The sequence below is a fragment of the Grammomys surdaster genome, unplaced genomic scaffold, assembly GCF_004785775.1.
Source record: "Grammomys surdaster isolate TR1022 unplaced genomic scaffold, NIH_TR_1.0 231, whole genome shotgun sequence".
Lineage (NCBI taxonomy): Eukaryota > Metazoa > Chordata > Mammalia > Rodentia > Muridae > Grammomys > Grammomys surdaster.
Genome location: NW_021604676.1, coordinates 2,232,568 through 2,260,357, shown reverse-complemented (window position 1 = coordinate 2,260,357; position 27,790 = coordinate 2,232,568). Strand labels below are relative to the sequence as shown.

General features: G+C 44.7%; 1 protein-coding gene across 3 annotated transcripts; it reads left to right on the top strand.

Annotated features, from left to right (window-relative positions):
• The first annotated feature begins 3,166 nt into the window (after positions 1-3,166).
• Positions 3,167-27,469, top strand: Mapk6 (mitogen-activated protein kinase 6). 3 transcript variants are annotated; one of them, XM_028773607.1, is made up of 6 exons: positions 3,167-3,320; positions 14,944-16,117; positions 18,391-18,535; positions 20,536-20,700; positions 23,190-23,391; positions 25,218-27,469. In XM_028773607.1, the coding sequence occupies exons 2-6, from the start codon at positions 15,563-15,565 to the stop codon at positions 26,311-26,313; spliced, it is 2,163 nt and encodes a 720-aa protein (XP_028629440.1). In that variant the 5' UTR covers positions 3,167-3,320; positions 14,944-15,562; the 3' UTR covers positions 26,314-27,469. The 3 variants fall into 3 exon arrangements, with proteins under 3 accessions (XP_028629440.1, XP_028629441.1, XP_028629442.1); XM_028773608.1 differs by lacking the exon at positions 3,167-3,320 and adding an exon at positions 3,765-3,987; XM_028773609.1 differs by lacking the exon at positions 3,167-3,320 and adding an exon at positions 9,080-9,094.
• Positions 27,470-27,790: the final 321 nt, after the last annotated feature.

Genomic DNA, 27,790 nt, shown 5'->3' with positions numbered 1-27,790 from the left:
ATAGCCTGGGATGGCTATGAGACTGTAAGTCTTCAACCCCATCAGAAATCCAGAATGACTGAATTAACTGAAATTATGGGAAGCACAAATCATAGCTTCTAAAACTTAGCTAATTTACAGAGACCGCTGAACACCTGGACAGTCCCTAAACCTCAAAAAGTTGAAGCATCCGATCTTCAGCCTTCTGGCCCAGGATCATCTGACAGACCTAGTAATGCAGAATTATTAAGGGCTGATTACTCTGTCTTGGCAGACTTAATCAGTCGGCTATTCCACAAGTGTGTCCTTTTCAGGACAGTAATTTGTCTGTAGATGAAAAGAGGCCATTCTTGCCTAGTGGCTGTCTCACCACAACTGGAGTAACTCTAAAAATGCTCAATTTATTTTTAGAATCCAAGACAGGGAAGCTGTCAGGAGCAGACAGGTCTCTAATCAAAATGAACATTAATATAGAAATGTTAGTGACATCACTTCTGTGGACTTCTGACGTTTTTGAAAATCAACTATCTATGTAAAGCAATCTGGACTGTTGTCCATTAAGTCCTCTCCGATATTTCTAATTAAAATATAGAAAACACTCTAACAATAAACTCAGAGCCATGCAATTGCTATAGGCCCTGAACTCACAGGCTAACCATCTCAAACCAGTTAAAAAAAAGTTGAAGAGGGACTGGGTCTAAGCCTTGCATTCCTAAATGTGTTACCTCTCCCTAGCTCCTCTTCTCCTTCTTACTCCTCCCACCTTAGCTCCTCCTACATGTATCTGGTGGCATTTTGATTTGCTAAAATGTAGCACAAAGCTGCAAGCTTCCCCGTTACCCTTCTTGTTTATAGGGGATGGTCTCTTATTCAGGTTCTTGTTCTTCTGGTAATGAAACTTGTTGGTCACAATCCACAAAAATGATTTGCCTATTCATTACATGATTGTCAGATGTAGTTTCAAAAACTACTTAGAGAAACTGGGTGTGGAGCACTGGGGAGACTGAAGGAGGATGGTCGCGAATTTGAGGCCAGTTGTGGGTGGCTGCAGATGCGTGTCTCAAAACAACTCCCTTCAAAATAAACCAAACCTTAGGGGAACTGGACTCCACTCATGTTTACACTCATCCAACACGATTAAAAACAGCCTAGCTGTATTGCCATGAACACAATTCAGCAGTGCATACAAACATGACCTTTTTTCTAAGAATTCCTTGACAATTTCACACATATATATAATAAAATGTGGTCATTTTCACTCCCCACTACTGTCTCTCATTCTTTTCTTGATTGCCTGCCTACTTTGGAACCTCAAGGGTCAACCTCACCTCAAGATTCTCCTGTCTCAGCCTGCAGAATGCCGTGATGACAAGCATTTACCACCACACCTGGTTTGTACACATGACTAACTTCAAGAAATTCTCATCCAGGAAGATGAATTTGCAAATACCTTATCATACTTTCAGGCAGGGACTTCCTCTAAGCCTATTTTTGCAAAGAATACATAAGTGACCAAACTCAAAAGGGTAAACAGCCACCACCTCAGCAAGATTCCTGGGTTCATCCAACATTTAACTCTCCTAGGGTTCTTTCAAAACTCTCCCCTTTCCCATCCTAAACTGTTGCACCACTCAGTCCCAGTCAAGTTTCCTCGATGAAAGACCTTCCATAAACCAGATCCCCAAAATCTTGTAACTAGCTCACCCCCGACCAATCATTTTAAGATACCACAAAGACTTAACATCATGGACTCCCTTGACTGCTATAAAACAATATGGCCGGCTTTGGAAGTCAGGAGAGATACATTATAAACTTTCTGAGGGAAAGCATACTGCTTGCTATTCATTTGTGTCCCCCCCCCCCCCCCAGGTGTCCAGACATTAGAGGAAGAGGAGGTCTGAGAGTCCATCCAGAGGAACAGGAGGGAGGACAGAGCAGGCCGGTGGAGCTGAACATCACAGTGCTGGCTGCGCTCTCTGCTGTAAATCTTGCTTTCTATTGGCATTACTGGACTTCTCCTGGTATTCAGATGGTATTGCTTTAAACATAATAGAGCTGGGCTCAGCAGCCTAAGCCTATAATCCAAGCTCTGGGGAAGCTAAGGCAGGGAGATTAGGTGTGCTAGGGCAGGCTGGGTTATATAGAGATGCTGTCTCACAAAGCATATATTTTAATGTATCTCTGTATTAGAAATCATCGAAGCTCGTCTCAAGTTCTTAACTTCAAGTGTCATCTCTGAAGGGGGTTGCTGCATACAGTGGATAATGGACTGCTGTGGTCCTATTTTCTATAGGATGGTCAATTATCACTGATAAAAAGGGCTAACCAAATTTGTTGTTTTTGTGTTGTGTTTTGTTTTGTTGGTTTTTCGAGACAGTTTCTCTGTGTAGCTTTTCTTTTTGTGAGACAGAGTATCAGTAGTCTGGGCTGGCTTTGAACTCATGCTGCAGCCAAGGATTAACTGTATCTTCTGACCTTTCTGGTCTCCAAGACCGGGATCACAAGGGGTACACCAACAACCGTGGCCGCGCGCGCACCGCCCCCCACCCCCCATTTTATTGACAGGGTCTATTATATAGCCTAGCCTATCCTGGAACTATGTAGACTAAGCTGGTCTCGAACTCTAAAGAAACTCCTTCATATGCCACTACTCCCAGGCAAACCCTGTGTTTTTTATATTTAATTTCCTAAATAAGTTTCACCTAAGCCTTGGAAGGGCAGCTATTCACCTTTCTTGCCTGGTGCCAGCGATCTCAACAAGCCAGCCACTCTGCTGCCTGAGCCTTTGCTCAGTTTTCTCAGGACTCATTCACCTCTTGGGTTACAGCGGATGCTTCTGGAAGCACCCGACCGGCCCCGGAGACCAATCCCAGGAGCCTCCCCAACGCCGCCCTGAGCTTATCCGCTCAGCAATCTGGCCTAGCATATTCGCCTTCGGCCTCTTTCTCCCGACAGCCTGGGCTCGCCCTGCCAGGTCACTTGGTACGACACCCTGGGCGGTGGTTCAGCTGAGGCCGGGGTGTACCCGCCAGCAGGCCGCGTGCAGTTCAGACAGCCCCCGCGGCGCGCGCAGTCACGGGCGTTGGAAATTCCGGCGCGTGCAGCTCCCGGCTGGCGGGGGCGGGGCCGCCGTGGAGTGAGCCTGTGACGTGAGGGGGCGTGCCTCCGCGAGGCCCCGCCTCCTCTCCGCGCCCTCTCTGGCGGGTCGGGGTTACATGGCGGCGACTGCGGCAAAGCGAGAGCCTCGGAAACGCCGCTGCCGCCAGCACAGCCGGAGACCTGAGCCGACCTTGGGGGCTGTCCGCGGGCCCTGCACTCTCTCGATGAGTCGGAGAAGTCCCGTGAGTGTGTATGTGTGTGTGGCCGTGTGCGGGCCGGAGCTGGAGGGAGCGGCGGAGGGCCCGGCGGCGGCGCCGGCTCCCGCGTCCATTGTGTGTGACCCTCCGGGCGGCCGCCGCTCAACAAAGGCGCTTTTGTTCCGTGTGCCCGCTCGGCCCGGGCGACGCGGCCGGCTGCGAGGGCCGAGTCCCTGCGTGGGGCTGGCGGCGCGACTAGCGCGCCCCTCCCACCCGGCACGCCCCTCGCCCGGCAGCCGGCAGCCGGCCGCCGGTATAGCTGGCCGGCCCCGCCGCCTGCACCGGGGTGTGTTGCGCGGGTTCGAGTCCCCGCCGTCCGCTCCCGGCTCCGCGGGTTCGAGTCCCCGCCAACGCGCAGGCGAGGGCGGTGGTCCAGGAGCGCTTGAGGCGGTGGAGGCTTGCCTTTCTGGCTCTCTGCCTCTCTCAAGCTCTCCAGTCTCCTCCCCCCCCAGCCCGCCCGGGTGACTCGGCCTCAGCTGACTCTGTGCTGGGCAAAGTCTCCTGCGCGTTGCGTAGCACTCTGCTCCTGCCCCTAAGTCCGCCCAAGTTTGTGCCTGGCGGTCCACGAGGTGCCGGGGACCGGCCTGAGACAGGGCTCCTGACACCTTTCCGGACGTTAAGGTGTGATCCGGAAAAACACCCTGATGAAAACGTACGTTACCGGTTACAGGCCTCCTCACTTGGAGCTTGTTTTAATCGGACTTGGGAGTTGTGAAGAGTGGAGAGCTTTCGGCCGCCTTTTGTTCTTGCCTGGCGTGGGCTCTCCGGCTCAGGTGCCTTGGGGGAGCTGCGTGCAGCAGACTCCTTTAGATCGCTTTCGTGTTTTACCTTTAATTTGAAAGTAGGAAAGCTCGAGCGAAGGAACCTGGTAAAAGGGGAGTTAGGGCTCCTTACTGTATTTGAACAGTTCGTGTTCGTTGCTAGGAATCTGGAGACAGAATTAACTTTTTATGGATACTGATGATTGTCAGGGGGAAAATAAAAACATTCTCAGGCCATCAAACGAAGAGTAACTATCTTCAGAATAATTTTCTAATTGTTGATTATTCTAGCGTGTCTATTTTGGTAAAATTCTGGGTTTTGACGTTCTGTCTCTTTAACGTTGGAGAACTGAGTTGGAAGGAATGATTTGAGTAGAGAAGAATGTAGGGTCTAACCAGGATCCGGTCCTCAAAAGGTTTTTGATCGTTAGTGAGACGGTCGCCGCCACGTAGTCCCAGTTGGGCTTTGAGAAACGATTCTCCTGCCTCGGCTTCCTGCTGGGTTTAACACGTGTGCACCATTACCCCAGCTTTAGCGTTTCTTAGAAATGACAGATTTTATTGTCTGGAAATAATTTTGAATTGGGTGGAAGAAACATATCTTTAGCTTCTGGTTGTTAAAACCCTGTTTGTAAGGTGCTTTAACATATATGTTGTATTAGTTAGTTTACATCATAAATGTTGCTTTACTGATGCCCCAATTAATAATTGTCATCTTGGAAGCTTGCCAGATTTGTCTTACCGCTTCCGTATTACTGTTTGGGGGGGGGGGGGAAGACCCTGGGAAAATGAAACATTGTTTAAAATCAGCTTTCTATATGAGGATATTTTGGAATTTTAGTCATTTGCAGAAGAGGATTAAAAGTAGCCTGCCCACTTTTTGCGATTAAAAAAGACTCTCGAGAGGATTGGCTTGAAGAACATCTAGTTTTGCAGTAGAAAAGGCAATGGCTTTAAAGAGAAGTGTATGCGCCGAGAGCGTGGCAGCATTTTACATAAGTTCCCGGAGGATGTGAGAACTCATAACTGACGAACTAGTAGGCTTGCTGACTCAGGGGACCCTGTGAAAGGCCTGGGGTCCGGGGGTGGGGGGGTGGGGAGGAGGCACAGAAGTATGGCTGCAACTTTGGAGCTGGGCTATGATGACTCACCCTGCCTGCCCACTGCCGCTGCTACTACGTGGCTTTTTTTTTTTTTTTTTTTTAATGATAGGCTGAAGTGTTTCTGCCCATATCAAAAATCTCTTTTCTCTGATGGATAGTTTCAAAGAAAAAAAAAAAAGTAATGGCTTCTTAAATTGCCTTTTAAAAGGATTTCCAGTACCCTGCAGGTACAATTGTGTAACACTTGTTGAGAGAAAAGATAAAGTCAGTTGCTGTTTAGTTGCTGAAGTTAAATGTTTGATACTTATAGGTCTTTGCTAGTAAGAGAGATTTGTTAGGAAGTTATATATGAAGGACAGACAGTACATTATAGTCTTGGTGGAAATAGACTAGTTTTCATCTAGAAGGTATTGGTTTAAGTGCTGTACAAATACCACCAGAGTTTATTTAGAAGGAGTTGTTAAACATACTTTGTGTTTTCTGTATTTTAAAATTATTCTTATCATTGTATCATTATGGGTTTTGCCTGCATGCATATCTACACTATTTGGTACCCCAGAAAGGCCTGAAGAAGACATTGGATCTCGTGGCACTGGGGTTTCAGAGGGTTGTAAGCTGCCATGTGGGTGCTAGGAATCAAACCTGGGTCCTCTGAAAGTGCAGCCAGTGCTTTTAACTACTGAGCCATCCCTCCAGTCCTGTAATTTTTCTATTTTAATAAAGACAAATTGAAGCAGGCATTGTTACAAGCATTGTTTTTAATCAGTTTTTAGAGAGAGAAACTGAATAGTTCCAAGTTTAGGACTTAAGCTGAAGCTTGGTGATAAAATAGATAGTGGACACATTTCATGGCCTGCACTTAACAAATTGGCTTAAACTAAGATTGAAGGAGGGCCGAGTTGGGATTGTGCTCATTTTTAAAGCCTCTGCTTAGGCAGAGCCCACCTGAGCTGTGAGTGAGGTGGTCTGATAAGGAGAGGGCCAGACCAGACCATATAGTGAGTGAGTGAGACCTGCCCAAAAGATTTCCAGGGGAAACAGGAGATTGAAGATGACTGTTTCCTAAGTGAGGAAATAAATAAACATCTCCCTACTCATTAGTTATTTTCTCTATACTGTACATTTCCTGGACAGTAAATATATTGTGGGTTTGAATTAAGTCTTTGGAGACATTTTGAAATGGTATTACATGCTTTGTACAGGTAATTTTAACAAAAATTAATTCAGACTTACATCTCTTACTAAAGAAAACACAAAGATTCACATGTAAAAGGACTGAGACTTTCAAAGCATCACATGACTTAGAAGTTGAGCTTGTGGGCTTTTTAAATGCAGGTAATCAATGGTTGTACATATTCAGAAGTTAAAAGCAGGCTTTCTCTGAGGTATGGATTCGTGAGGTGAGGTGAGGTGAGGTGGGGGGGGAGCCTTCTCCCCACTGCTCTGTTCCTTATTTGCATTGCTCCTTTGAACCTTGTGTTACTTCAGGGCTCCTGTTAGACCAGGAAGAAGATCCCTGAGAGTCACCACTCTGGCACTGCTGGCACTCCTCTGCCAGCCCTGGCAGGCTGTTTTGTGGACTCTACACTGTAAACTGCTTCCAGTACCAGGGTCTTCATCAGTTTTATTGCTCAGTACTTAAGACTTTACAAATATAAAAACGAATAAAAACGACATGACTGTACTTCATGGCTTCTTGCCAGGGAGCTGCTCATGTGCCTTGATGCTATTAAGGTGGCAGTGGCTCCGGGGAATCCAGTTGGCTCTCTTCTCTCTGTGAATTGTGTGTCTGGAAAATGTACTGTGTCCTGATGAGGCACCCCTCCCACTTTTGTTTTGTTGAAACAGCTCCCTGCATAGCCCAGCCTTGCCACAAATGGATTATCCTCTGCGGTAGCCTCTCGAAATCACAACCATGTGATTCCAAGCTTGGCTGCTAGAGTTTGATGTTGGCTCTGCTGTTTTGTATATTTAAAGATTTATTGCTGGGTATGGGGGCTTTGCACACCTTTCCTCCTAGCATTTGGATGCCAGAGGTAGGGGGATCTCTTGAGTTTAAGGCCAGCCTGATCTTGAAAACAACAACAACAAAATTCTTTTTTAAAATTTGCCTGTGCATGCTCATGCCTGCACAGAGTCCCAGAGGAGGTCGGAAGAGGGTGTCAGATCCTCTGGGCCTGAAGTTAGGTGCAGTTGTGAGCCTCTCAAGTTGGGTGCTGAGACTCAAACTCTGGTCCCATACAGTAGCAGCAAACACCCTTAATCACTGAGCCATCTCTCCAGCCTCTTCTTTCTTTACTGTTTAAAAAGAATGTGCTTGGTCTATGGCCATATCACCCTGACCACACCTGATCTCGTCTGATCTTGGAAGCTAAGCAGGGTTCACCATGGTTAGTACTTGGATGGGAGACCACTGGGTGCTGTAGGCTTTTTTTAAAAAAGTATGTCTCGGGGCAGTGGTGGCGTATGCCTTTAATCCCAGCACTTGGGAGGCAGAGGCAGGTGGATTTCTGAGTCTACAGAGTTCCAGGACAGCCAGAGATACACAGAGAAACCCTGTCTCAAAAACAAACAAACAAAAAAACAAACAAACAGTATGTCTGGAGAAGTATCTCTGGAGGGAGAGATGGAAGGATGGAGGGAAGTATCTCTGGAGGGAGGGAGAAGGAGGGAGAGAGAGGGGAGGAGAGAGAGAGAGAGAGAGAGAGAGAGAGAGAGAGAGAGAGAGAGAGAGAGAATGAGAATGAGAATATAAATGACAGGTTCTGAACGTTTACTGGGCTGGCTCTAAAGTCCTTGGCTCAGTGATTCTTCTGCTGCCTTAGAAGTAATGGTGATTTATAAAAGGTTTATCTTTTAAACAAGTCAGCCCTTTAGAAATATTGAATGTTGATACAGTAAATGATCTGTCTTTTTGTTTTGTTGTCAACTTGACATAAACTAGTCATCTGGGAAGAGAGACCTCAGCTGAGAAATGCCTCCCTCAGATTGGCTTGTAGGCAAGTCTGTAGGGCATTTTCTTTTCTTTTCTTTAAAAAGATTTATTTATTTTATGTATGTGAGTACACTGTAGCTGTCTTCAGACACACTAGAAGAGGGCATTGGATCCCATTACAGATGGTTGTGAGCCACCACATGGTTGCTGGGAATTGAACTCAGGAACTCTGGAAGAGCAGATGGTACTCTTAACCACTGAGCCGTCTCTCCAGCTCTGTAGGGCATTTTCTTGATTAGTGTGGGAGGTCCCAGGCAGATATGTGAGTTCCAAGCCAGCCTGGGCTATACAGTGAGAGCCTGTCTTCAAACAAACAAAAACACCCCTGAACAAACAAGAAAGAAAGCAGCCTCAGCAAGCCAATAAACAAGGTTTCTGTTTGAGTTCCTGCCTCTAGGATCCTGCTTTGAGTTTATGCCCTAACTTCCCTTTACGATAGATAGACTGTGAGCAGTAGGTGAAGTAAACTCCTCGGTCACTTGGTCGTTTTTTTAGACCACAGTGTTTATCACAGCAGTGGAGAGCAGTTTAGTACGTCCAGTTTTTCCTTTGATTTTTATTTCAATTCGGTGGCTTAAAAGTTGTTAGAATGCTGGTCTGGTGAGATGGCTCCTCAGCAGGTTGAGGTGCTTGCCCTGCAAGCCTGGTGACCTGAGCTGGAGCTCAGCAAGTCATGTGAAGGTGAAAGGGGAGAATTGATTCTCGAGTTGTCTCTGACCTCTGCACACATGCTGTGACAAGCATGGATCATAGACACAAAAGTAATACACTGAATTTAAAAGGCTTTGGTAAGAACCTTAACATTTACTTCAAGGAGGTATGCCTCTGCAGCCATAAAACTACACATGCGTGTTTGAAAGGGTGCCATGGATGTTTGGCTCCAGCTACATCATTTGACAGGTAAGTAAGGCCCAGTTTGATCTAAGGCCATATCACTTGGAAGCTCCTTAAAGGTTCAGATGCTTGGCTCATCTAGATCCAGGGAATTAGAAGCTACATCATTCTCAGTGATTTGAATGCATATCCAGTTAAAGGCTGTGCTCAGACTCATGAGTGGCCTTTAGCTGGTTAGCGACTGGATTGAAAAACCCAGGTCTTGTGAGGAGTTCTTTCTCCTAGCCCTCCTGAAAAAAGTGAGTGTAAAGTCGAGACTCCCAATATCCTTGCTTCCTTCAGAGGTTACAGGCGCATACTTCTCTACACTTGGTTTTGTGTGGTGCTGGAGATTGAGTCTGGGGCTTCCTGTGTATTAGGCAAACATGTATTCCTAGTCTAATTTAGATTTTTTTTTTTTTTACTAAATTTGAAGTTACCTACATCTCAATTTAGTAGTTTTTCCCTGTTTTATGTACAGATTGAAGTGATGGTAGATTTTTTTTTCGTAACTTACTTTATGCCCAGGTATTCTTTTAATTGCTGTTAGAAAGCAGTGCCAATTTCCTGATACCCTTGTTCAACAAAGCTAGTCTAAGTTGTACACACATTTCACAAATGGGTGTGTACACACATTTTCTTCTGTTTCTCTTACTTGGATCAATCCCTAGTACTATAAAATCCAGTGAATGAATGAATGAGGGAATGAATGGGTCCTTCAGTGGAGTCGGTCGTACTTCAGTTACTTAGTCTCACCTGTGGCTTATGGCTACCCTGTGGAACAGTATAATTCAGACCAACATTATAATGTCATTCACATTTTTCTCTGGTGACAGCCTTGTTTCTCTGGCTTCTTGCAGGCTTCTGTTCATTCCTAGTGATGACCAGTCCTCAGTTCTTCCTGATACACACTGTTTCTTCCTCCTGATTGGCTTTAAGAGCTGTTCTCTCCTACCTTGATGATAAGGGAATGAACCTCTGAACCTGTAAGCCAGCCCCAATTAAATGTTGTCCTTATAACAACAAAACAAAAAAGAGCTGTTCTCTATTTTTTGGTGTGTCACTGGTTTGGTGTGAATTCTTCTGGGAGTTGGTGGGTTTTTAAAGATCTATTTTGGAAGTGTTCTGAGATGTCTCTGAAGTCCCATTAGTTTCCTGAAGCTTGGGGTCTCTGCTTCCAGCCCAGCTCCTGGCTCTGCTGACTGCAGGAGCTGGGCTCTTTCCAGTGCAGCTCTGTGTTTCCTGGCTCAGCTGTAGGAGACTCTGAACTTGTTCTTCTGAAGATGTGAAATCCTGGAGAGGTGGTTATCTCAGCTTCATGTCTTAGCCCCATTCTCAGAGGGCAGCTGCTTTGGAAATGGTGGGTTTAAAGTCCCCTTTTATTTTGGCGATGCTCTCCGTATATGGGCCTGACTGGCCTCAGACTTGCAGCAACTGTCCTTTCTGTGTCTCACTAAGTGCTGAGGTTAGAGGTGAGTGGGCACTACCCCTGACTTCCCCAGTCTGTTGTACTCACTAAGGACCAATAGAAAGAAAGGGGCTAGAGAGAGGGGTGTGCTCTTTGGCCTCTGTGTTCACATGCAGCCATGAAACTGTTCCTTAGAAGTTTGATTTCTCCTTAATCCTGATGGTGGAAAATTATATTACTAGGCACAAGAGCAGCATGGTGTCCTTTCTTATGAAGGGCTTGACATTTTAATGAAAAAAAATTTAAGATTTTTTTTTTTTTTTCGGGAAGGTGGGGCTGGAGAGATGGTGCAGAGGTTAAGAGCACTGACTGCTTTTCCAGAGGTCCTGAATTCAATTCCCAGCAACCACATGGTGGCTCACAACCATCTGTAATAAGATCTGATACCTTCTTCTGGTGTGTCTGAAGACAGCTACAGTGTATTCGTATACAATAAACAAATCGTTTTAAAAAAAGATTTTTTTTTTAATGAATATGGGTGTTTTTCCTGAATGAGTGTATGTGCCCCACATTTGTGGTGTTGACTGGAGGTCAGGGGAGCATGTTGGATCCCCCTGGAACTGTCAAGGATGGGAATCAATTTTCGGGCCTGAGTGCTGGGCTCTACTGCAGAACTTCAGTCCCTTTAAAAATCTTGAGACAGGTTTTGTGGCGGACACGGGCCTTGAACTATTGATCCTCCTGCCACAGCCTCCTGAGTAGCTGGGAGCACTAGCTGGTTGAGTCAGCCCACTGATTCTGGACAGTTTTGTAAGGTCCTGTACCAGGAGCAGGCTTAGCTCCAGGACAGTGGTGGTCAGTTTCACCTGTGGTTTGGGAAGGGCCTAGGTACCCTGCTAGAATCACAGTGCCTGGAGGTCTGACAGACAATGTGCTCTTGTGCTGCCTGGGCTTGGCTTTCACAGAGGCTGTGCCTGTGGTTACCTAGAGCACAGTTCCCTGACACTGTCTGTCCCTCCACCTCCACACAGGAACGGGGTGGGGGGTATCAAAGCTCAAGTGCTTTTGCTTCTGCACTCCCAGGGTTGAAACCAGTTGCATTTTCCTGTTGTCAGGCTTTCATGTTCACAGTGGGGTGAGGCTCCTGAGGGAGTGCCTGGAAAGTGTGTCTTCACAGATAGTCTCCAGTGGCCAGCCTAGTCCTCCAATTCTAGAAAACTTGAGAATAGGGCTTATCTCCCCCAGATGGCTTATCACCTCATTGGATACGCTGTTTGTATTCATTCAGCACAGTTTATAGGGCACCTAGTAACTGCCAGATGGATGGTCAGAAAATGCTAGTAAAACTGCTTAGTCTCAAATCCTTTAATTCAACACAGACAGCCACCATAGCAGAAGAGGGATGGTGTCTTGGGAGAGAGGAAGAGTAAAGGATCTGAAGAATAACCTTGGAGAAAAGGAGAATGCTGTAAGAGAGGAGAAAGGAAGTTGGGAAGAGGGCAATGCTCAGACTCGGGTTCTCTAAGTCAGGACTGACTGAACACAGGCTGTCTGTCCCTGGTACCGTAATGCCTGAAGACAGTGCTGGCACATGGTGAGCCTTCAGGATTCTGTGTCTGACAGAATGAGATGGATGGCTAGAAGAACTGACTCTTAGACTCTTAGAACTGTTAATATCTTGACTCTCTGTGCTCTGGGTCCTGGTTGGGATAACACTTCTTCAACTCCTTTGGGTATGTCTGTGAGATAGATGTGTGACCTGCTTAGGTCTGTCATAGGTCAATATGGGGATGACAGGTGTAGATGCTTGTGTGAGACCTTTGATGCACTGAGTGTCAGAGTGGTAAAGGTGATGTCCTCACTAGCTCAGAAAACAACTCTGTTGGGCTTGTGGCATAGTGACATAGAGTAAGTTGCCAAGTTTTGGGGGTTATCTGGCCTATCCTGACTGTCACACAAATCTGATGGTAATCTGTAGACATCCAAAGGTATCTGAAGAGTTGCTCAAATGTTCATGGTCCTGTGTTTGTTCCTATATTTCTTTAATCTTAGGTCAATATGGCATTTTAGAAGCAAAGTCTCATGGTGGTGCAGAGCTTTAATCCCAGCACTCAGTGAGTTCAAAGCCAGCCTGGTCCTTGTAGTGAGTTCCAGACCAGCTGAGCTACATAATGAAGCTTTGTATTCCCTTGGTCCCCAGTGAAGTCTTGGACGGGAAGATGATACATGGTGGCTAGAAGGTAGTTGAGTGGTTACTGATACTCCATGGAACCAACCTGTGAAGGCCTTGCTGTTTAAGTGTTCAGTCTCTCTCTAGCTTCCTGAGATGATTCACCAGTACTGGTTTATACCACTGGCCTCCTTAAGGTCCAGATTCCGAACGTGCTTCAGCCACTCAACCTGGAATGCCTGTGAGCAGGCAGCTAAGCTGTGGCCTTCTATGCCCTGGGAACTCAGTAACTGGAGAGTGTAAGGCATGATCGCAGACGAGGGTGAATTTGATAATGGTACCATTGTGCCAGGCTTAGGGGACAAAGTAGATTGCAACCTGTCCCTTCCCAAGGCAGCTGGCTGAGTTGCAGTTAACCCAGGCTGCTCACCTGGCTCCGGAGAACAGCAGGGAGAGCAAGTGCCTTTTGGAGGTGGTCACTGTGTGTGTGTGTGTGTGTGTGTGTGTGTGTGTGTGTGTGTATGTACACATGTGTACCTTTAAGACTGTTGTTATAGCCTTCCTGGTACATGCCCAGGCCAGAGTTAAAACAGAAAATTCAGTTTCTATAGAGTAAGGGGTATTACCCTCATCCTCACCCCCACTCCCAAAAAAAAAAAAAAAAAAGAAAGAAATCCAAATGAACAAAAGGCCAACAACATAAAAAGAAAGCATTTCTCTAGATGCTTACCTGAAGGAGAAATAGTTGGGTCTGAGGATGGTCCTTGCTCGTTCTGTCCTTTGTTTACACCATGTTGCTTTAATGTTCTTTTACGTGTTTTTTGTTTGTTTGTTTTGTTTTCATTTTCTGGAACAGTCTCACTTTGTACCCCTGGCTGAACTTGAACTTGCTATTTAAAGGAGAGTGGTTTTGAACTTAGAGATCCACCTGCCTGTCTCTTAAGTGTTAGGATTACAAGTGCAAGCCCTCCTGTCCCGCGGCTGTGTCCTGCTTTCTTATATACCATTTTAAACTTCTACCAATACTGTATCAATATTCTGGGTTTTTTTTTTCCTGTTTTTCATTCCTTCTCAAACTTGATGCTAATGAAATATTAAAATAGATGTTTTAGGGTCTGGGGAGATGGCTGTGAGTAAAGTATTTGCTATACGTAAGCATGAACTGAGTCCAGTCCTCAGCACCTATGTGAGAGCCAGGCATGGTGCCACAGATGTTTGTGCAGCCCAGCCTCCCCAGCCCCGCAGCTCCAGTTTCTGTAGTTGGATTTCCCTGAGAGTCAGTGGTGTCCCCTGAATGAGCTGCCCATTCTTGACCAGCTTTGAAGTGTGTTCTGCAAGTCCATCCTGTGCTGCTAGATGGTGGCTACTGGATGATGATGGTGGTGGTGGTGATGATGGTGGTGATGATGATGATGATAATGATGATACAGTGTTCCGGAGAAAAGCACTATTGACATTTAACCTTTCAAATGAATTTTATTTCTAAAAAGTTCTATAAAAATGTTAAGTTGCCCTGAGTGGTGGCACACTCCTTTAATCCCAGCGTTTGGGAGGCAGAGGCATGCAGATCTCTCTGAGTTCAAGTCTAGCCTAAGTCCAGTCTCAAAAAACAAAACTACAAAATAAAAGACTATGGTTTCCCATACTGGTTGGCATTTTGTGGTGGGGGCGGGGGTAGGTGGTGACAGTGGAGGGGTGGGTTGTGTGCATACCTGTTTGTGCAGATGGATGCCTGTGTTCATGCAGAGGCCAGGAGATGCTGCTGTATGGGCAGGGTCTGTATTGGGCCTGCTGCTGTGTCAGTCAGTCTTTGACTTACATCCCTGAAGCAGGCTCCAGTGGTCCTCCTGATGTACTGCCCACAACTCTGGGTTACACGCTCGTTTTACATGAGGACTAGGATTTGTTGAGCTCAGGTCCTGATGTTTGCACAGCCAGCCCTGTTAGCCACTGAGGCTGCTTCTCAGGTTCCCTGGTTGCGGTTTCTGAAATGCCAACTTGGTAATCCTGTTCCAGAGAATTGAGTGCTGTAAGATCTGGGGAACTAACCACTTGACTAAATGCAGTGCACCAGAGTGAGTGGATGGAGGGACAGACAGAGTCTGAGAGACTTTTATCCTGTAGCCCAGGCTGGCCTGGAACTCTGTGCAATCACTTTACATAGCCTCTCTAGATTATAGGTGTATGTCCCCATGCCTGCTGCAGTTGCTGTGGAATGCCTCACTGCTCTGTCTGTCATTGTCCCGATGTGAAGTGTTTCCTCTGGTGGTGATTTCTCCTTCTTTGTTTCTACCTCAGGTTGTATCAGAGTAAGATGGACGGTAGCTTTGACTGTGATTGTGGTGAGCTGGAGCCACCTGATCACTAAGAAGAGACGCCTGTCAGCCAACGTCACCAGGGCTTCCTGTTGAAACACAGCGACAAGGAAGTGAGGAAGCGGAGGGAACTAGTGCTTCCCAGCGCCTTAGAATGCTGCTCAGGACCAGTCCAACACTGAATGTACCTGCACTGTGAGAGGATGTCCACGGAGGCCTGCCGGGCGCATATTTATTCACAGTTTTGTCCCATGTTAAGTCGGTTAGCATAGTAAATCTGAGTGCATAGTATGTCATTTCATTCCGTTTGAGTTTCTTGAGTGTTTTCTTTAAATGTCTGCAGAGTTGCTGCCCTTCCTTGAACTATGAGCACTGCAATCTTCTTAATTCTCAGTATGAATAGAGATTTTTGAGCTTTAAGTCTGAGGGGAACTCAGCGGGCCTGGTTGGCATCTGCAATGAACATCAAGAAACCATCGTGCTGTGGGAACATGATTGTTTTTCTCCCTTTTTGAGAGATCTTTCCTTTTGATGCCAGTTTTCTTCCTTGTTTACACAAGTTCAACAATTTGAAAGGAAAAGGTAATTGTAAGGGTTTCAAAATGGCAGAGAAATTTGAAAGTCTCATGAACATTCATGGCTTTGATCTGGGCTCTAGGTACATGGACTTAAAACCATTGGGCTGTGGAGGCAATGGCTTGGTTTTTTCTGCTGTAGACAATGACTGTGACAAAAGAGTAGCCATCAAGAAAATTGTCCTCACTGATCCCCAGAGTGTCAAACATGCTCTCCGTGAAATCAAAATTATTAGAAGACTTGACCACGATAACATTGTGAAAGTGTTTGAAATTCTTGGTCCCAGTGGAAGCCAGTTAACAGACGATGTGGGCTCTCTCACAGAGCTGAACAGCGTCTACATTGTTCAGGAGTATATGGAGACAGACTTGGCGAATGTACTGGAACAGGGCCCTTTACTGGAAGAGCATGCCAGGCTTTTCATGTATCAGCTGCTACGTGGGCTCAAATATATCCATTCTGCAAACGTACTGCACAGAGATCTCAAGCCAGCTAATCTTTTCATTAACACTGAAGACTTGGTGCTGAAGATCGGTGACTTTGGCCTGGCGCGGATCATGGATCCTCATTACTCCCATAAGGTGCGTAGAGAGCTCTCTCACCCGGCCTCCAGACTGATGCTGGCTCTTTTCCTGATGCAGGCCTGCTTTCATTCACAAGCTCCAGGATTTGAATTGAAGGTTAAGTAGAATCCTAGTTAAATACAACTTCCCAAAGTGGATGGCCATGTGTTCGTAGTGAAGTTCTGAAATATACAACTTTTTTGGTTTGTGTTTTGAGGCTGGGTCTTGCCTTGTAATCAAGGCATCTTGGATTCTCGTGCATAGTCTAACATAACCTCAAGCTCACTTGTCTTCCAGCTCCTAAATAGTGACATGTCAAGCATGTGCTGTCGTATAGTTTATTGTAATTGAGATTCTCTTTTTTTTTTTAGAGATTTATTTATTTACTTATTTTATGTATACAAGTATACTGTCAGTCTTCAGACACATAGGATCACATTACAGATGGCTGTGAGCCACCATGTGGTTGCTGGGAATCAAACTCAGAACCTCTTAATGACTCTCCAGCCTGTAATTGAAATAATTAATTAATTTGAAATAATTATTAGTTATTTCAAAGTAGAATATATTTGTATGTTTGGGTCTGGTTTCCTATTTGAAGCTTTCCCAAGTTTCAAGTTATCTTTTGTCCTTTTGATGATGCTGAACTATTCTACACTGCACTATAGTTATACATTATTTAAATGGAATCTAGTTTGAAATTTAAATTTGCATGAACAACTGGCAATTAAACATAGCCAAAAAAGTCATTTCATAGCAACTTCTTTTTTTTATTATTTATTTTTATTAATATGAGTACACTGTAGCTGTCTTCAGATACATCAGAAGAGGGCATCAGATCCCATTGCAGATGGTTGTGAGTCACCATGTGGTTGCTGGGAATTGAACTCGGGACCTCTGGAAGAGCAGTCAGTGCTCTTAACCACTGAGCCATCTCTCTAGCCTGCAACTTCTCTTTATAAGCAACTTTTTTTTGGTTTTTCAAGACAGGGTTTCTCTGTGTAGCCCTGGCTGTCCTGGAACTTACTCTGTAGACCAAGCTGGCCTCGAACTCAGAAATCCGCCTGCCTCTGCCTCCCAAGTGCTGGGATTAAAGGTGTGCGCCACCACTGCCTGGCTATAAGCAACTTTTTTTTTTCATGTAAGAACTTAATAGTGTCTTCCAAGCAGAACTCTAGCCTTTTGATTTTAAATTAGAGTCTTAGAATCTTGATGAAAAATATAAAGGTAGGCTGGACAAGGTTGTGCACACCTTTTATTCCAGTGCTCAGGAGGCAGAGGCAGGTGGATCAATTTAAGTCAAGGCCAGTCTGGTCTACACAGTGAGTTCCAGGCCAACTAGGATTGAGACTGTCTCAATAAAATAAGTAAAATATAAAAGTAGAACTGATTTGGTAACAAAGAACCCCTGAAAGATTATGTGGCATTCTAAAGCCATGTCTGAAACAAACAAGTCTTCATTCATGCACGTTGTCTTACTGGATATCTTCTGCCTATTCAAAAAAGGAGGGGTGGTGGAGTGGTGAGATAGCTTAGCAGAAAGACCCTTGCAGCTAGCCTGATAATCCAGTTCCCTGGAACCCACACTGTAGAGGAGAATGGATTCTTCCAAGCTGCTCTCTGACCTTGACACTTGCTCTGTGGTGTGTGGCTGCTGGCTCTCTTCCCTCCTCCCTCAGCCATACAGATGAATAAACAACCTTTACCATAGAGGTTGAGTCCCTGCAGAGCACAGTGAGCTGTGGACAGAGCACTAGAAGGAGCCACACCCAGATCTTTACTCCAGCCTGTGGATCACCGGGGCTGTGTCCTTAAGCAGACCATCTATCCAGTTGTCTGACCTACAAAGCAGTGTCTGCCAGTACAGTGTCTGTGCTGTTCTGAGGCTGGAACAAAGTTGTTTGGATCAAGCCGTGCTGGTGAGAGAATCATATCTCCTTGTGATAACTAGAACTGCTGTGTTCTCTCTCCCACCTTTCCCTCTGATCCAAAGCAAGCGTGCACCTTAAAACTTGCAGTGAGATCTTGTTTCTCTTCTGAAACAAGTTGAACTTGGCCTAGCCTTGCCATTAAGGCCTCATGATATATTTTGTTCTGCACTTTTTGTGACAGTCACCGTAGAGAATCCCACCTCTCAGGGAATATTGTGGCTTCTAGTAAGAGCCTTGAGAATGGGCTTAGAAATCAATAGTAGTAATTGAGAATTTTTTGGCTTTTTTGGAGGATGATTTTTTTTCCCCCTTTCTCTAAAGTAAAGGTTATTGAAATCTTTTTGGTGTTTTCTTTTCCAGGGTCATCTTTCTGAAGGATTGGTTACCAAATGGTACAGATCTCCACGGCTTTTACTTTCTCCTAATAACTATACTAAAGCCATTGACATGTGGGCTGCAGGCTGTATCTTTGCTGAAATGCTGACTGGTAAAACCCTCTTTGCAGGTCAGTATTATGGAAAAAGTGTATCAGAAGTCATGTTGTCTCTAAGGCGAGAGTATATAAGATTTCAAAGAACTTATTACAGTCTGGAATATTCAAATGCAAAGATAAAATGGTGTTTATTACTAAGAAATGAGAACATTTACTCACATACTCATTAAACTGTTGTAGCGTTTAGTTAGCACCCTGGTATTTATTCTATTACTTGCCAGCTTAGTTCTAAACTTTAGTGTTTTGTGGATTTACACTTTTTGTTGGCGACCTGTATTAGGTCATATCTGGTTCTCATTAGTCTTTTCTTGGTAAACTTACTGTTGAATGGACAACAGGGGTGTCCTCACAGTGAGGAAGCTGTTAGCTCTTAAATGAGCAAGGAAAAAGCCAAAGGTTTTTAAGGAAATATACCTAATATACACAGGTTACTCATTTAAAGTGAGTTTCAGCTGGAAGTGTGGTTCCAGGTTCCAGTATTGATGGAGCCTCTGGTTCAAACCCCAGCACTGCATAAAATTAAGTGTGTAGTTCAGTGTGTTTGTGGTATATTTATGGGGTTATATCTGATTTTAGGACGTCTCCGTCCTTCTGAAGATAGCTGCTTCCATTTCCCCAGCTCCTGCAGCCACTCATCTGCTTCTCTCTGTGGATTGCCTGGTCTGGACATTGCATGAGGATGAAGCCGTGTACTGGGCTTCTGTGACAGGCTGCTTTCTCGTGGCAGTGTTTGGGTTTTCACTCTTTGGCTTTTGTGAACAGCGCTGCTGTGAACATTTGTGTACCAATTTCTCTGTTAGCATATTTTCAGTTCTCGAGGGTACACACCCCAGGCATAGGTGACACATGGTAACTTCAGTTGAAGTTTTGAAGCCTAGACAGTTTTTGAAAGCAGCTGTATGCTATGTGTTCCTCAGTCTGCTGAGAAGTATGCTGGTTCTACTTTCTCCACATCCTCACCGTCTACTTTAAATTTAAAGAATTGTGTGTCTTTGTTTCATGTGATCTCCCGGTATCTCAGTGTACCTCCTTACCTGACCTCTTGTTTGTTGGTGTAGGATCCTACACCTGAGCTCAGGTTAGTCTTTGAACTCATGGAGTGTGAACTCATAAGTTCTCCTGCTTAGCAGCCTCCTGGCTGCTAGAATTACAAGTGTGAGCTACCATGCCCAGTCTCTCCTTAGTGGCCTGTTAATATCTTCGTAGATATCCAGATCCTTTGTTTACCTTTTAATTGGGTTGTTCTTTGTACTTAGGAGAATTCTTTATATACATGGACATGGAGTCTCTTATCAGACGTCATTTCTGTTTTCTCCCATGCCGTGTGCAGTGCAGTGTCTTCCTTTTAAGACAGTGTCTTTTGAGGCATAGAACATCTAGTTCTGATGAAGGCCGTTTTCTACATCTTTTGTGTTATCGTATCAGAGAAACTGCTCTCTAAGGTCACAGTTATTTACTTCGGTGTTTTCTTTAAAGAATTTTATAGTTTTAGCTTGTTTTGTTTTTGTTTTTTGTGACAGGGTTTCTATGTGTAGTTTTGACTGTCTTAGAACTAACTCTGTAGACTAGGCTGGCCTTGAACTTACAGAGGTCCACCTACCTCTGCCTCCTCCCCAGTACTGGGATTGATGGTGTGCACCCTCTGCATTATTTAGATCAGAATTTGTTTGGGGTTGAATTGTGTGTGTGAAGTAAGGGCAGGGGTCTGATTTCCTATTTTGCTTGTGGATGTCTAGTTGTCTCTGAGTCTTCTGGTGAAAAGGTTTTTATTTACAAATTGAATACTAAGATACCTTTATACAAGGAGAAAAAAAGATGTGATCATAAACATGAACCACCTTGTGATCTTTTCTCAGGCTTATCTTATGCTTTAAAGCAGGTCACCAAGGACACCCCAGACTCAGTGCAGAGAGGAAAGAGTAGGAAAGAATTTGAGGATGTATTTACTGCAAGAAAAGAGGCGACTGCAGATGGTTTGTTTACACTGTGGATGGTGGTGTGCTTTCACTCAGGTGCACATGAACTTGAACAGATGCAGCTGATTTTGGAATCTATCCCTGTTGTGCATGAGGAAGATCGGCAGGAGCTTCTCAGTGTGATTCCAGTTTACATTAGAAACGACATGACTGAGCCACACAAACCGCTAACTCAGCTGCTTCCGGGGATTAGTCGAGAAGGTATTGTGACTTTAGAGTAACTGTAATATCTCTGTGAAGGCTGTAGCTTGCTTTCATCCTGAGGTGTGTTCTTCTCCCAGAGTCTGTAGGACTTCGGGTACACCAAGGCCTTTGACTTCAGCACTGCCCTTTTGACCTGGCCCTTAGGCTATTGTCCATTTCTTTGCTCTCATGGAGTCTAGAAAACATACCCCATCCCCTGATTCTAAGCCCATTTCCATTTATCTTCCCACCTATTGTGGGTGAGCATATCAAATGACTAGCTCTGGATTAGCTGCAGTGGAGTTCTGTCAGTGTTAAGACACCAATCAGGTATGCCTATGAATATGGCTTTATTATTTTTCTTTATTAAAATAATTTTATGAGGCTGTATAGGTGGCTTTTTTTTTTTTTCTTTTTGAGACAGGGTTTCTCTGTGTAGCCCTGGCTGTCCTGGAACTCACTCTGTAGACCAGGCTAGCCTCGAACTCTCGAACTCAGAAATCTGCCTGCCTCTGCCTCCCAATTGCTGGGATTAAAGGCATGCGCCACCACCGCCAAGCCCATAGATGGCTTAGTGACCAATAACAGCATGAGCCCAGAGGACCCAGGTTCAGTTCCAGTACCCACATGGTGGCTTACAGCTGAGGCCTGATGCCTTTTCTTCTAACTGCCCTGGGGATCAGGCATGTATGTCATATACACAAATATTCAGGCAGAACACCAGTACTTAAAAAGGGGGAAGAAAAAAGTTAAGCCATATTCTAAAATAAAAGGAAACAACCACTTGTATCTTTAAAAATTGTCAGCTTTCATAATGTGAGTCCAGTGGATCAAACTCAGGCTGTCTGGCTTGGCAGTAAGCACCTTTACTCCTGAGCCACCTCACTGGCCTGAATTTAGATATGAGAAGAATTGAGTCAGGGGAGGGCAGATATCTTCATGGCAAGGACAAAAGAGCAAAATGCAAGCAAAAGTGTTTGACCATGTGTTTATTAATCCAGTGAGCAAACGTGAGGGTTTGTGCAGTAGTACTGGAGTTCACAGTGCTAGATGGGAGAGTTCGTGCAGTAGTACTGGAGTGCACAGTGCTAGACGGGAGAGTCCGTGCAGTCGTGGGTATGGTGGAAACTTGGTAAGAACCGAAACTAACATCCGCTATAGAGAGAGTTCAGTTTTCAGCACCACGGAATGATATGTTTGTTCAGAAGTCCAACTTCTGTAGGTTTCTGTAATAAGGCTACCTTTTTTTTTTTTTTTTCTAGAAAAGGAAAAAAAAATCTCAGATCTGAGTTTAGCTCAGTGATAGACCTCTTGCCTAGCATGCTCTGGCCTTCTGCTTAACCCCTAGCATCAGACTGAGACTGAGTGTGTGCACTTTTGTAAATGTACACATGATAGACACATCAAGGTGTCAGGATTATGTAATCAAAGACGTTAGTGCTTGGGGCTAGGGTGGAGCTCTGTGGTATGCACCAGGCTCTGGGCCCAGTCCTCAGCACCTCAGACAGCCACGTCTGAGCTTCGTCTCTCATGCAGCCACTTTCTTTATCATCCGCTCCTGCTGCTGAGTGTAGTTGAAGGTTGTGTGTATCAAAGAGTGTGAAGTGGCAAGTATTAGGAAAATGAGCACCGTCTTCTCAGACGTGCTCAGAAGGAGTAAATGCACCACTAAGAGGGGACATGTGTGTTTAATGTCAGCAAGCTTCCCCTTCAGTGGTTACCACAGATTTCTAGCCAGGCTTGGACTGTTTTCCCAGCTTGAGTTCCGTGTGAGGTCTCATGTTCTCAGCCTTGTCGCAGCATGTCTGTCTGCTAGAATATGCACACTTAGCCAGGCCCTCAGGAGCCCCTCTGAAACACACGGTTAAATGAGAAACCGGAAGGTGCATGTTTAAAACTATCCAGGTTCAGCCCTATGAAATTGCTGCTGCTTGACCATTTTTTTACTGATAAAAAGAGCAATTTCATACGGCTCAACATAATAATACTGTGGCCAGTTATAAAGACAGGGATAATATGAGATTACTTTCTTTTAAATCTTAACTTTATTTCTGTAGCAAAAAATAGCATACCTTTTAATAGTAGAGTCTACTTTTTCTTATGAATTGTTTGCTGTGGTGCTCTGTGTTCTGTGATAAGAAGTGGGAGATACTTAGCTTGAGAGAAGGTCTCACTTTGTGACCCTCCTGATCTCAAACACACTGTCTAGACTTGGCTGGTGGTGATGGCCTTGTACTCGGAGATCTGACTTCCTGTCTCCTGAGTGCTAAGATTAAAGATGTGTCACCAGCCTGGGCAGTTGGATCTCTGAGATTGAGGTCTGCCTGGTCTACAAAGTGAGTTCTAGGACAGCCAGGGCTACATACCACACAGAGAAACACCGTGTGGAAAAGGCAAAAAAAATAAAAATAAAAAAATGCACACCCTCCCCAATGCCCAGCTAGACACATGGTGTGAGATGAGCCTGGAGTGTTCAGTGTTGAGATGAACCTCTCTCCTTCCCTTAGCACTGGATTTCCTGGAACAGATTCTGACCTTCAGCCCGATGGACCGGCTGACAGCCGAGGAAGCACTTTCCCATCCTTACATGAGCATCTACTCTTTCCCAACGGATGAGCCGATTTCAAGCCATCCTTTCCACATAGAAGATGAGGTGGACGACATTTTGCTTATGGATGAAACACACAGTCACATTTATAACTGGGAAAGGTAAGTAAATTCATCCTAAGTCAGAAAAACATCATTTATTGAATTTTGTGAATTTTATTTGAATTTAATGAATGTTGTGTGCTTTATAGATGTCTTAACATTTTGCCTTTGGGGTTTATGTTAAGTCACCTTATTTATTTATTTATTTATTTATTTATTTTGGTTTTTCGAGACAGGGTTTCTCTGTGTGATCTTGGCTGTCCTGGAACTCACTCTGTAGACCAGGCTGGCCTCGAACTCAGAAATCCGCCTGCCTCTGCCTCCCAAGTGCTGGGATTAAAGGTGTGCGCCACCACTGCCCGGCTTTTTATTTATTCTTAAAGATTTGTTTTATGTATGTGAGTACACTGTAGTTGTCTTCAGACACACCAGAAGAGGGCATCGGATCACATTGAAGATGGTTGTGAGTCACCATGTGGTTGCTGGGAATTGAACTCAGGACATCTGGAAGATCAGTCAGTGCTCTTAACCACTGAGCCATCTCTCCAGCCTGTCGCCATCTTTATTAACTAGCTTTTATGGGATTCAGCATTTGGGACTATTGAGGAAAGGGTGAGAACAGTGCTGTTTTAAGCTGTCATCTTGAAATCTGATTTTAAACTACTGATTTTATAAAGACATTCAAAGTTTTAAAAATTGTTTTAATTATAGACCTAATCTTTTTCATCATGAGGCTAAAACCCAGGGCTTTGTGATAAACAAGCACTTTGTCCCCTGGATCTAGGTATCTCAGTGAGTAGACATTTTGATTCCTTGTACATGTGATTATTCGTTTTCCAAAAGACATAAAACTATGTACAAGCTTAAGATAGGTTCAGTGACAGGGCTTGTGTGCTGTGCGTGCTGTGAATTGATTGATTAGGTGACATCCACTAAAGGGATGCCCTCCGAAGCCTCCTCCTGGTGTTTCTGAATTTCAGGGGATTCTGAGCTCTACAGTGCTGCTTGCAGTGGGAGCTGTCTATAACAGTCTGCCAGGGTCAAAGTCTTCCGGGGACGTGATTGTAGGTGGGATTGAGGGTCACACATGAGATTTCAGTTCTCACGTTTCTGTCTTGAAAGAAGGGGGATGAAACATGACACCCGCCTGTGATCCAGCTCTTAGGAAAGGTCTGCCACCTTGGCTGCAGGGCAGTACCCCATCTTGTCAAGTTGCTTGTTTGCTCACCCCATTTTCTGTCCCCTAGATACAGTTCTGACTATACCCTTCTTGACCTGTATACTCTGGTATGCTTCATTCATAACCTCTCCTCTGGCTCATTCCTGTCCTCCATCCTCAGTTAGGGTCTGCTTCCTTTGGGTGTGGTCCACAGCCTTGCTGTGGTGTGTCAGTATGTAGAAACAGCACACACATATGATGGACTTCAGTCAACATTCCCGGGCTCAGCTACCTTATCCAAGAATAGACTAGAGAGCGAAGGGTGTTGAGTGCGAGGTGTCACCCCCCCTTGCTTAAGAATGGAGGACATGGGTTCCATTTGGAACTGTTGCTTTGTTGGCCATCATCAGGTGGTAGCACAGCTTCTAGATGGAGATGTTAAGTTCTGGTGGGAGGGACTGCTCCTGACTTTCTCCTTTACCCTTACAGTACTGCATAGTACTTCTACTTAAAAGCACTCACTCAGAGTAGAGCGTGGCAGTGTCCACCTAACCCAGTACTGGGAAGGCTGAGGCAGGACAAACACAAGTGTGACCTCAGCCTGGCTATACAGAGTGAGACCCTCTTAACAACTTAGCCAGATGAAAAGTACTCTGTATTTCCACAGAGAGCACACTGCATTTGAAAGTGAAGTCATCACATGGAGTAATGCCTGTGTTTGCTTCAGGTACCACGATTGTCAGTTCTCAGAGCATGATTGGCCTATCCATAACAACTTTGATATCGATGAGGTTCAGCTTGACCCGAGAGCTCTGTCTGATGTTACCGATGAAGAAGAAGTTCAAGTTGATCCTCGAAAGTACTTGGATGGAGACCGAGAGAAGTATCTGGAGGACCCTGCCTTCGACACCAGCTACTCTGCCGAGCCTTGCTGGCAGTACCCAGATCACCACGAGAACAAGTACTGTGATCTGGAGTGTAGCCACACCTGTAACTACAAAACAAGGTCATCATCATATTTAGATAACCTGGTGTGGAGGGAGAGCGAGGTCAACCATTACTATGAGCCCAAGCTTATTATAGATCTTTCCAACTGGAAAGAGCAGAGTAAGGAAAAAGCCGATAAGAGAGGCAAGTCCAAGTGTGAGAGGAATGGCCTGGTCAAGGCGCAGATCGCGCTAGAGGAAGCATCCCAGCAGCTGGCTGACAGGGAGAGGGGCCAAGGCTTCGACTTTGACTCCTTCATCGCAGGGACCATTCAGCTCAGTGCCCAGCATGAGTCTGCTGATGTAGTTGACAAGTTAAATGACTTGAATAGTTCAGTGTCCCAGCTAGAATTGAAAAGCCTGCTATCCAAGTCAGTCAGCCGAGAGAAGCAAGAAAAGGGAAGGGCTAACCTGGCCCAGCTGGAAGCCTTGTACCAGTCGTCCTGGGACAGCCAGTTTGTGAATGGCGGGGAGGAGTGTTTCCTCATCGGTCAGTTTTGTTGTGAGGTCAGGAAGGACGAGCACGTGGAGAAGGAGAGCACTTACACCAGCTATCTGGACAAGTTTTTTAGCAGGAAGGAGGATTCCGAAATGCTAGAAACTGAACCAGTCGAGGAAGGGAAGCGTGGGGAGAGAGGCCGTGAGGCAGGGCTTCTGAATAGTGGTGGGGAGCTCCTCTTGAACAAGCAGCTAGAGTCCATAGGCAGCCCACAGTTCCACAGTCCAGTGGGATCCCCACTCAAGTCCATCCAGGCCACGTTAACACCTTCCGCTATGAAATCTTCCCCTCAAATCCCTCACAAGACATACAGCAGCATTCTGAAACATCTGAACTAAACACTCAGCAGACATTTCTCCTTGTTCTTCATGAAATGTGTTGTGTCTTTTTTATCACTAATGTTTTAAGTCTTTTTTTTTTTACTTGAATCAGAAGGTGTCATTAATTTGCAAGGATTTTTCTTGGTTCTCAGTTTGTAAAACACAAAAGATTTTTTTTTTTCTACATGTGAGTTAATTTTCATTTGAACTGGCATGTCGTTTGCGCGCGCGCACACATGCACACACACACACACACACACACAAAGAATAGAGCAAAACAATGCAGTGCAGGAGGAGACAAGATGTGCTAGGATGAATAGACATTCTCATAGACCAGTGACCTGCTTTACGGGAAACAAAACCTTGCCTTGAAACTTACACAGTGAGACTGTACATAATTGCATGAAAAGATCTATTTTTTCCTGAAACATTTTTCATTCATTAGTATTTTCAAGTTTTTCATACTGTACACATTTCTTAAGACACATGATACCAGCAGCAACTGAAAACGAATGCCGAATTTGGTACACATGTGTTATCTACCTCAAGGTAACAAAAGTATGTGGCGAAACATAACCCACCCATAGTGCTCCACGGCATATGCACCTCTATCTAGCCAGCGTTTACTGTAGTAAACTATTGAGACTCACTCACCATTTATAAATGTCCTGGTGTTCATTCTTTATAGTGAAGTGTTAAATACATCACATCTTATTTATTTTTAGCAAATCAGTATATTTTCTGTATTTAATTATAAAAGTTAACTTAGTTTTAAGTTTATTTGCAACTGCCCTGCTTTCCATTTGGCACTATGGTTTGTTGCCTGCCGAGCTGATCTGAGATGTCAGCTTGTCCTGAGGCTGTCCATGTACGTTAAGTAAAGTACTCACTGTGTATAGGAATCTGTATTTTGGAGGTGCTTGATCTATCTACAGAGAAAAAATTAGAAATTTATTATAAAATGCTCCTAGAAGTCTTAATGGTGTTTATTTTTTAAAAACTTGTAATGTTAGACTTGTGTGCATGGAAATAATTAAGGTACATCATTATTGTAGTTTAAACATTGTACATGATAAACCTTCCTTCCCCACTCCCGTTTTTACTGTATGTTTTTATTGAATGATCTATTCCCCATCCCTAGGCAAGCATGAATAAAATTAGGTTAAATGTAGCATGTCACTGTTCAGTCTTTTAGAGTTTGTTTCGTCTGTTTTATTTTGCTGAATCCTGTCTGTATCTTTGGTTATCCAGTTTGAAGGAAAAAGAAAAATAAAGATGGCCAGCAGGCGTGGCTCCTGTTTGACTCTTTAGAAGGAAAGTTACCACTGGGTGTATCCAGTGATGGTGTGCTCTGTCTTGAGCACGCACATGCCCCAGCATGTACAGAAGACAGGCTGAGTCAAAAGCTTACTCATTCATCCCAAGATACTGGCATAAAAGGGTGGTCTGTCTGTTCAAAACCTTCATACGTTCAAATGGGATAAACCTTTATGCA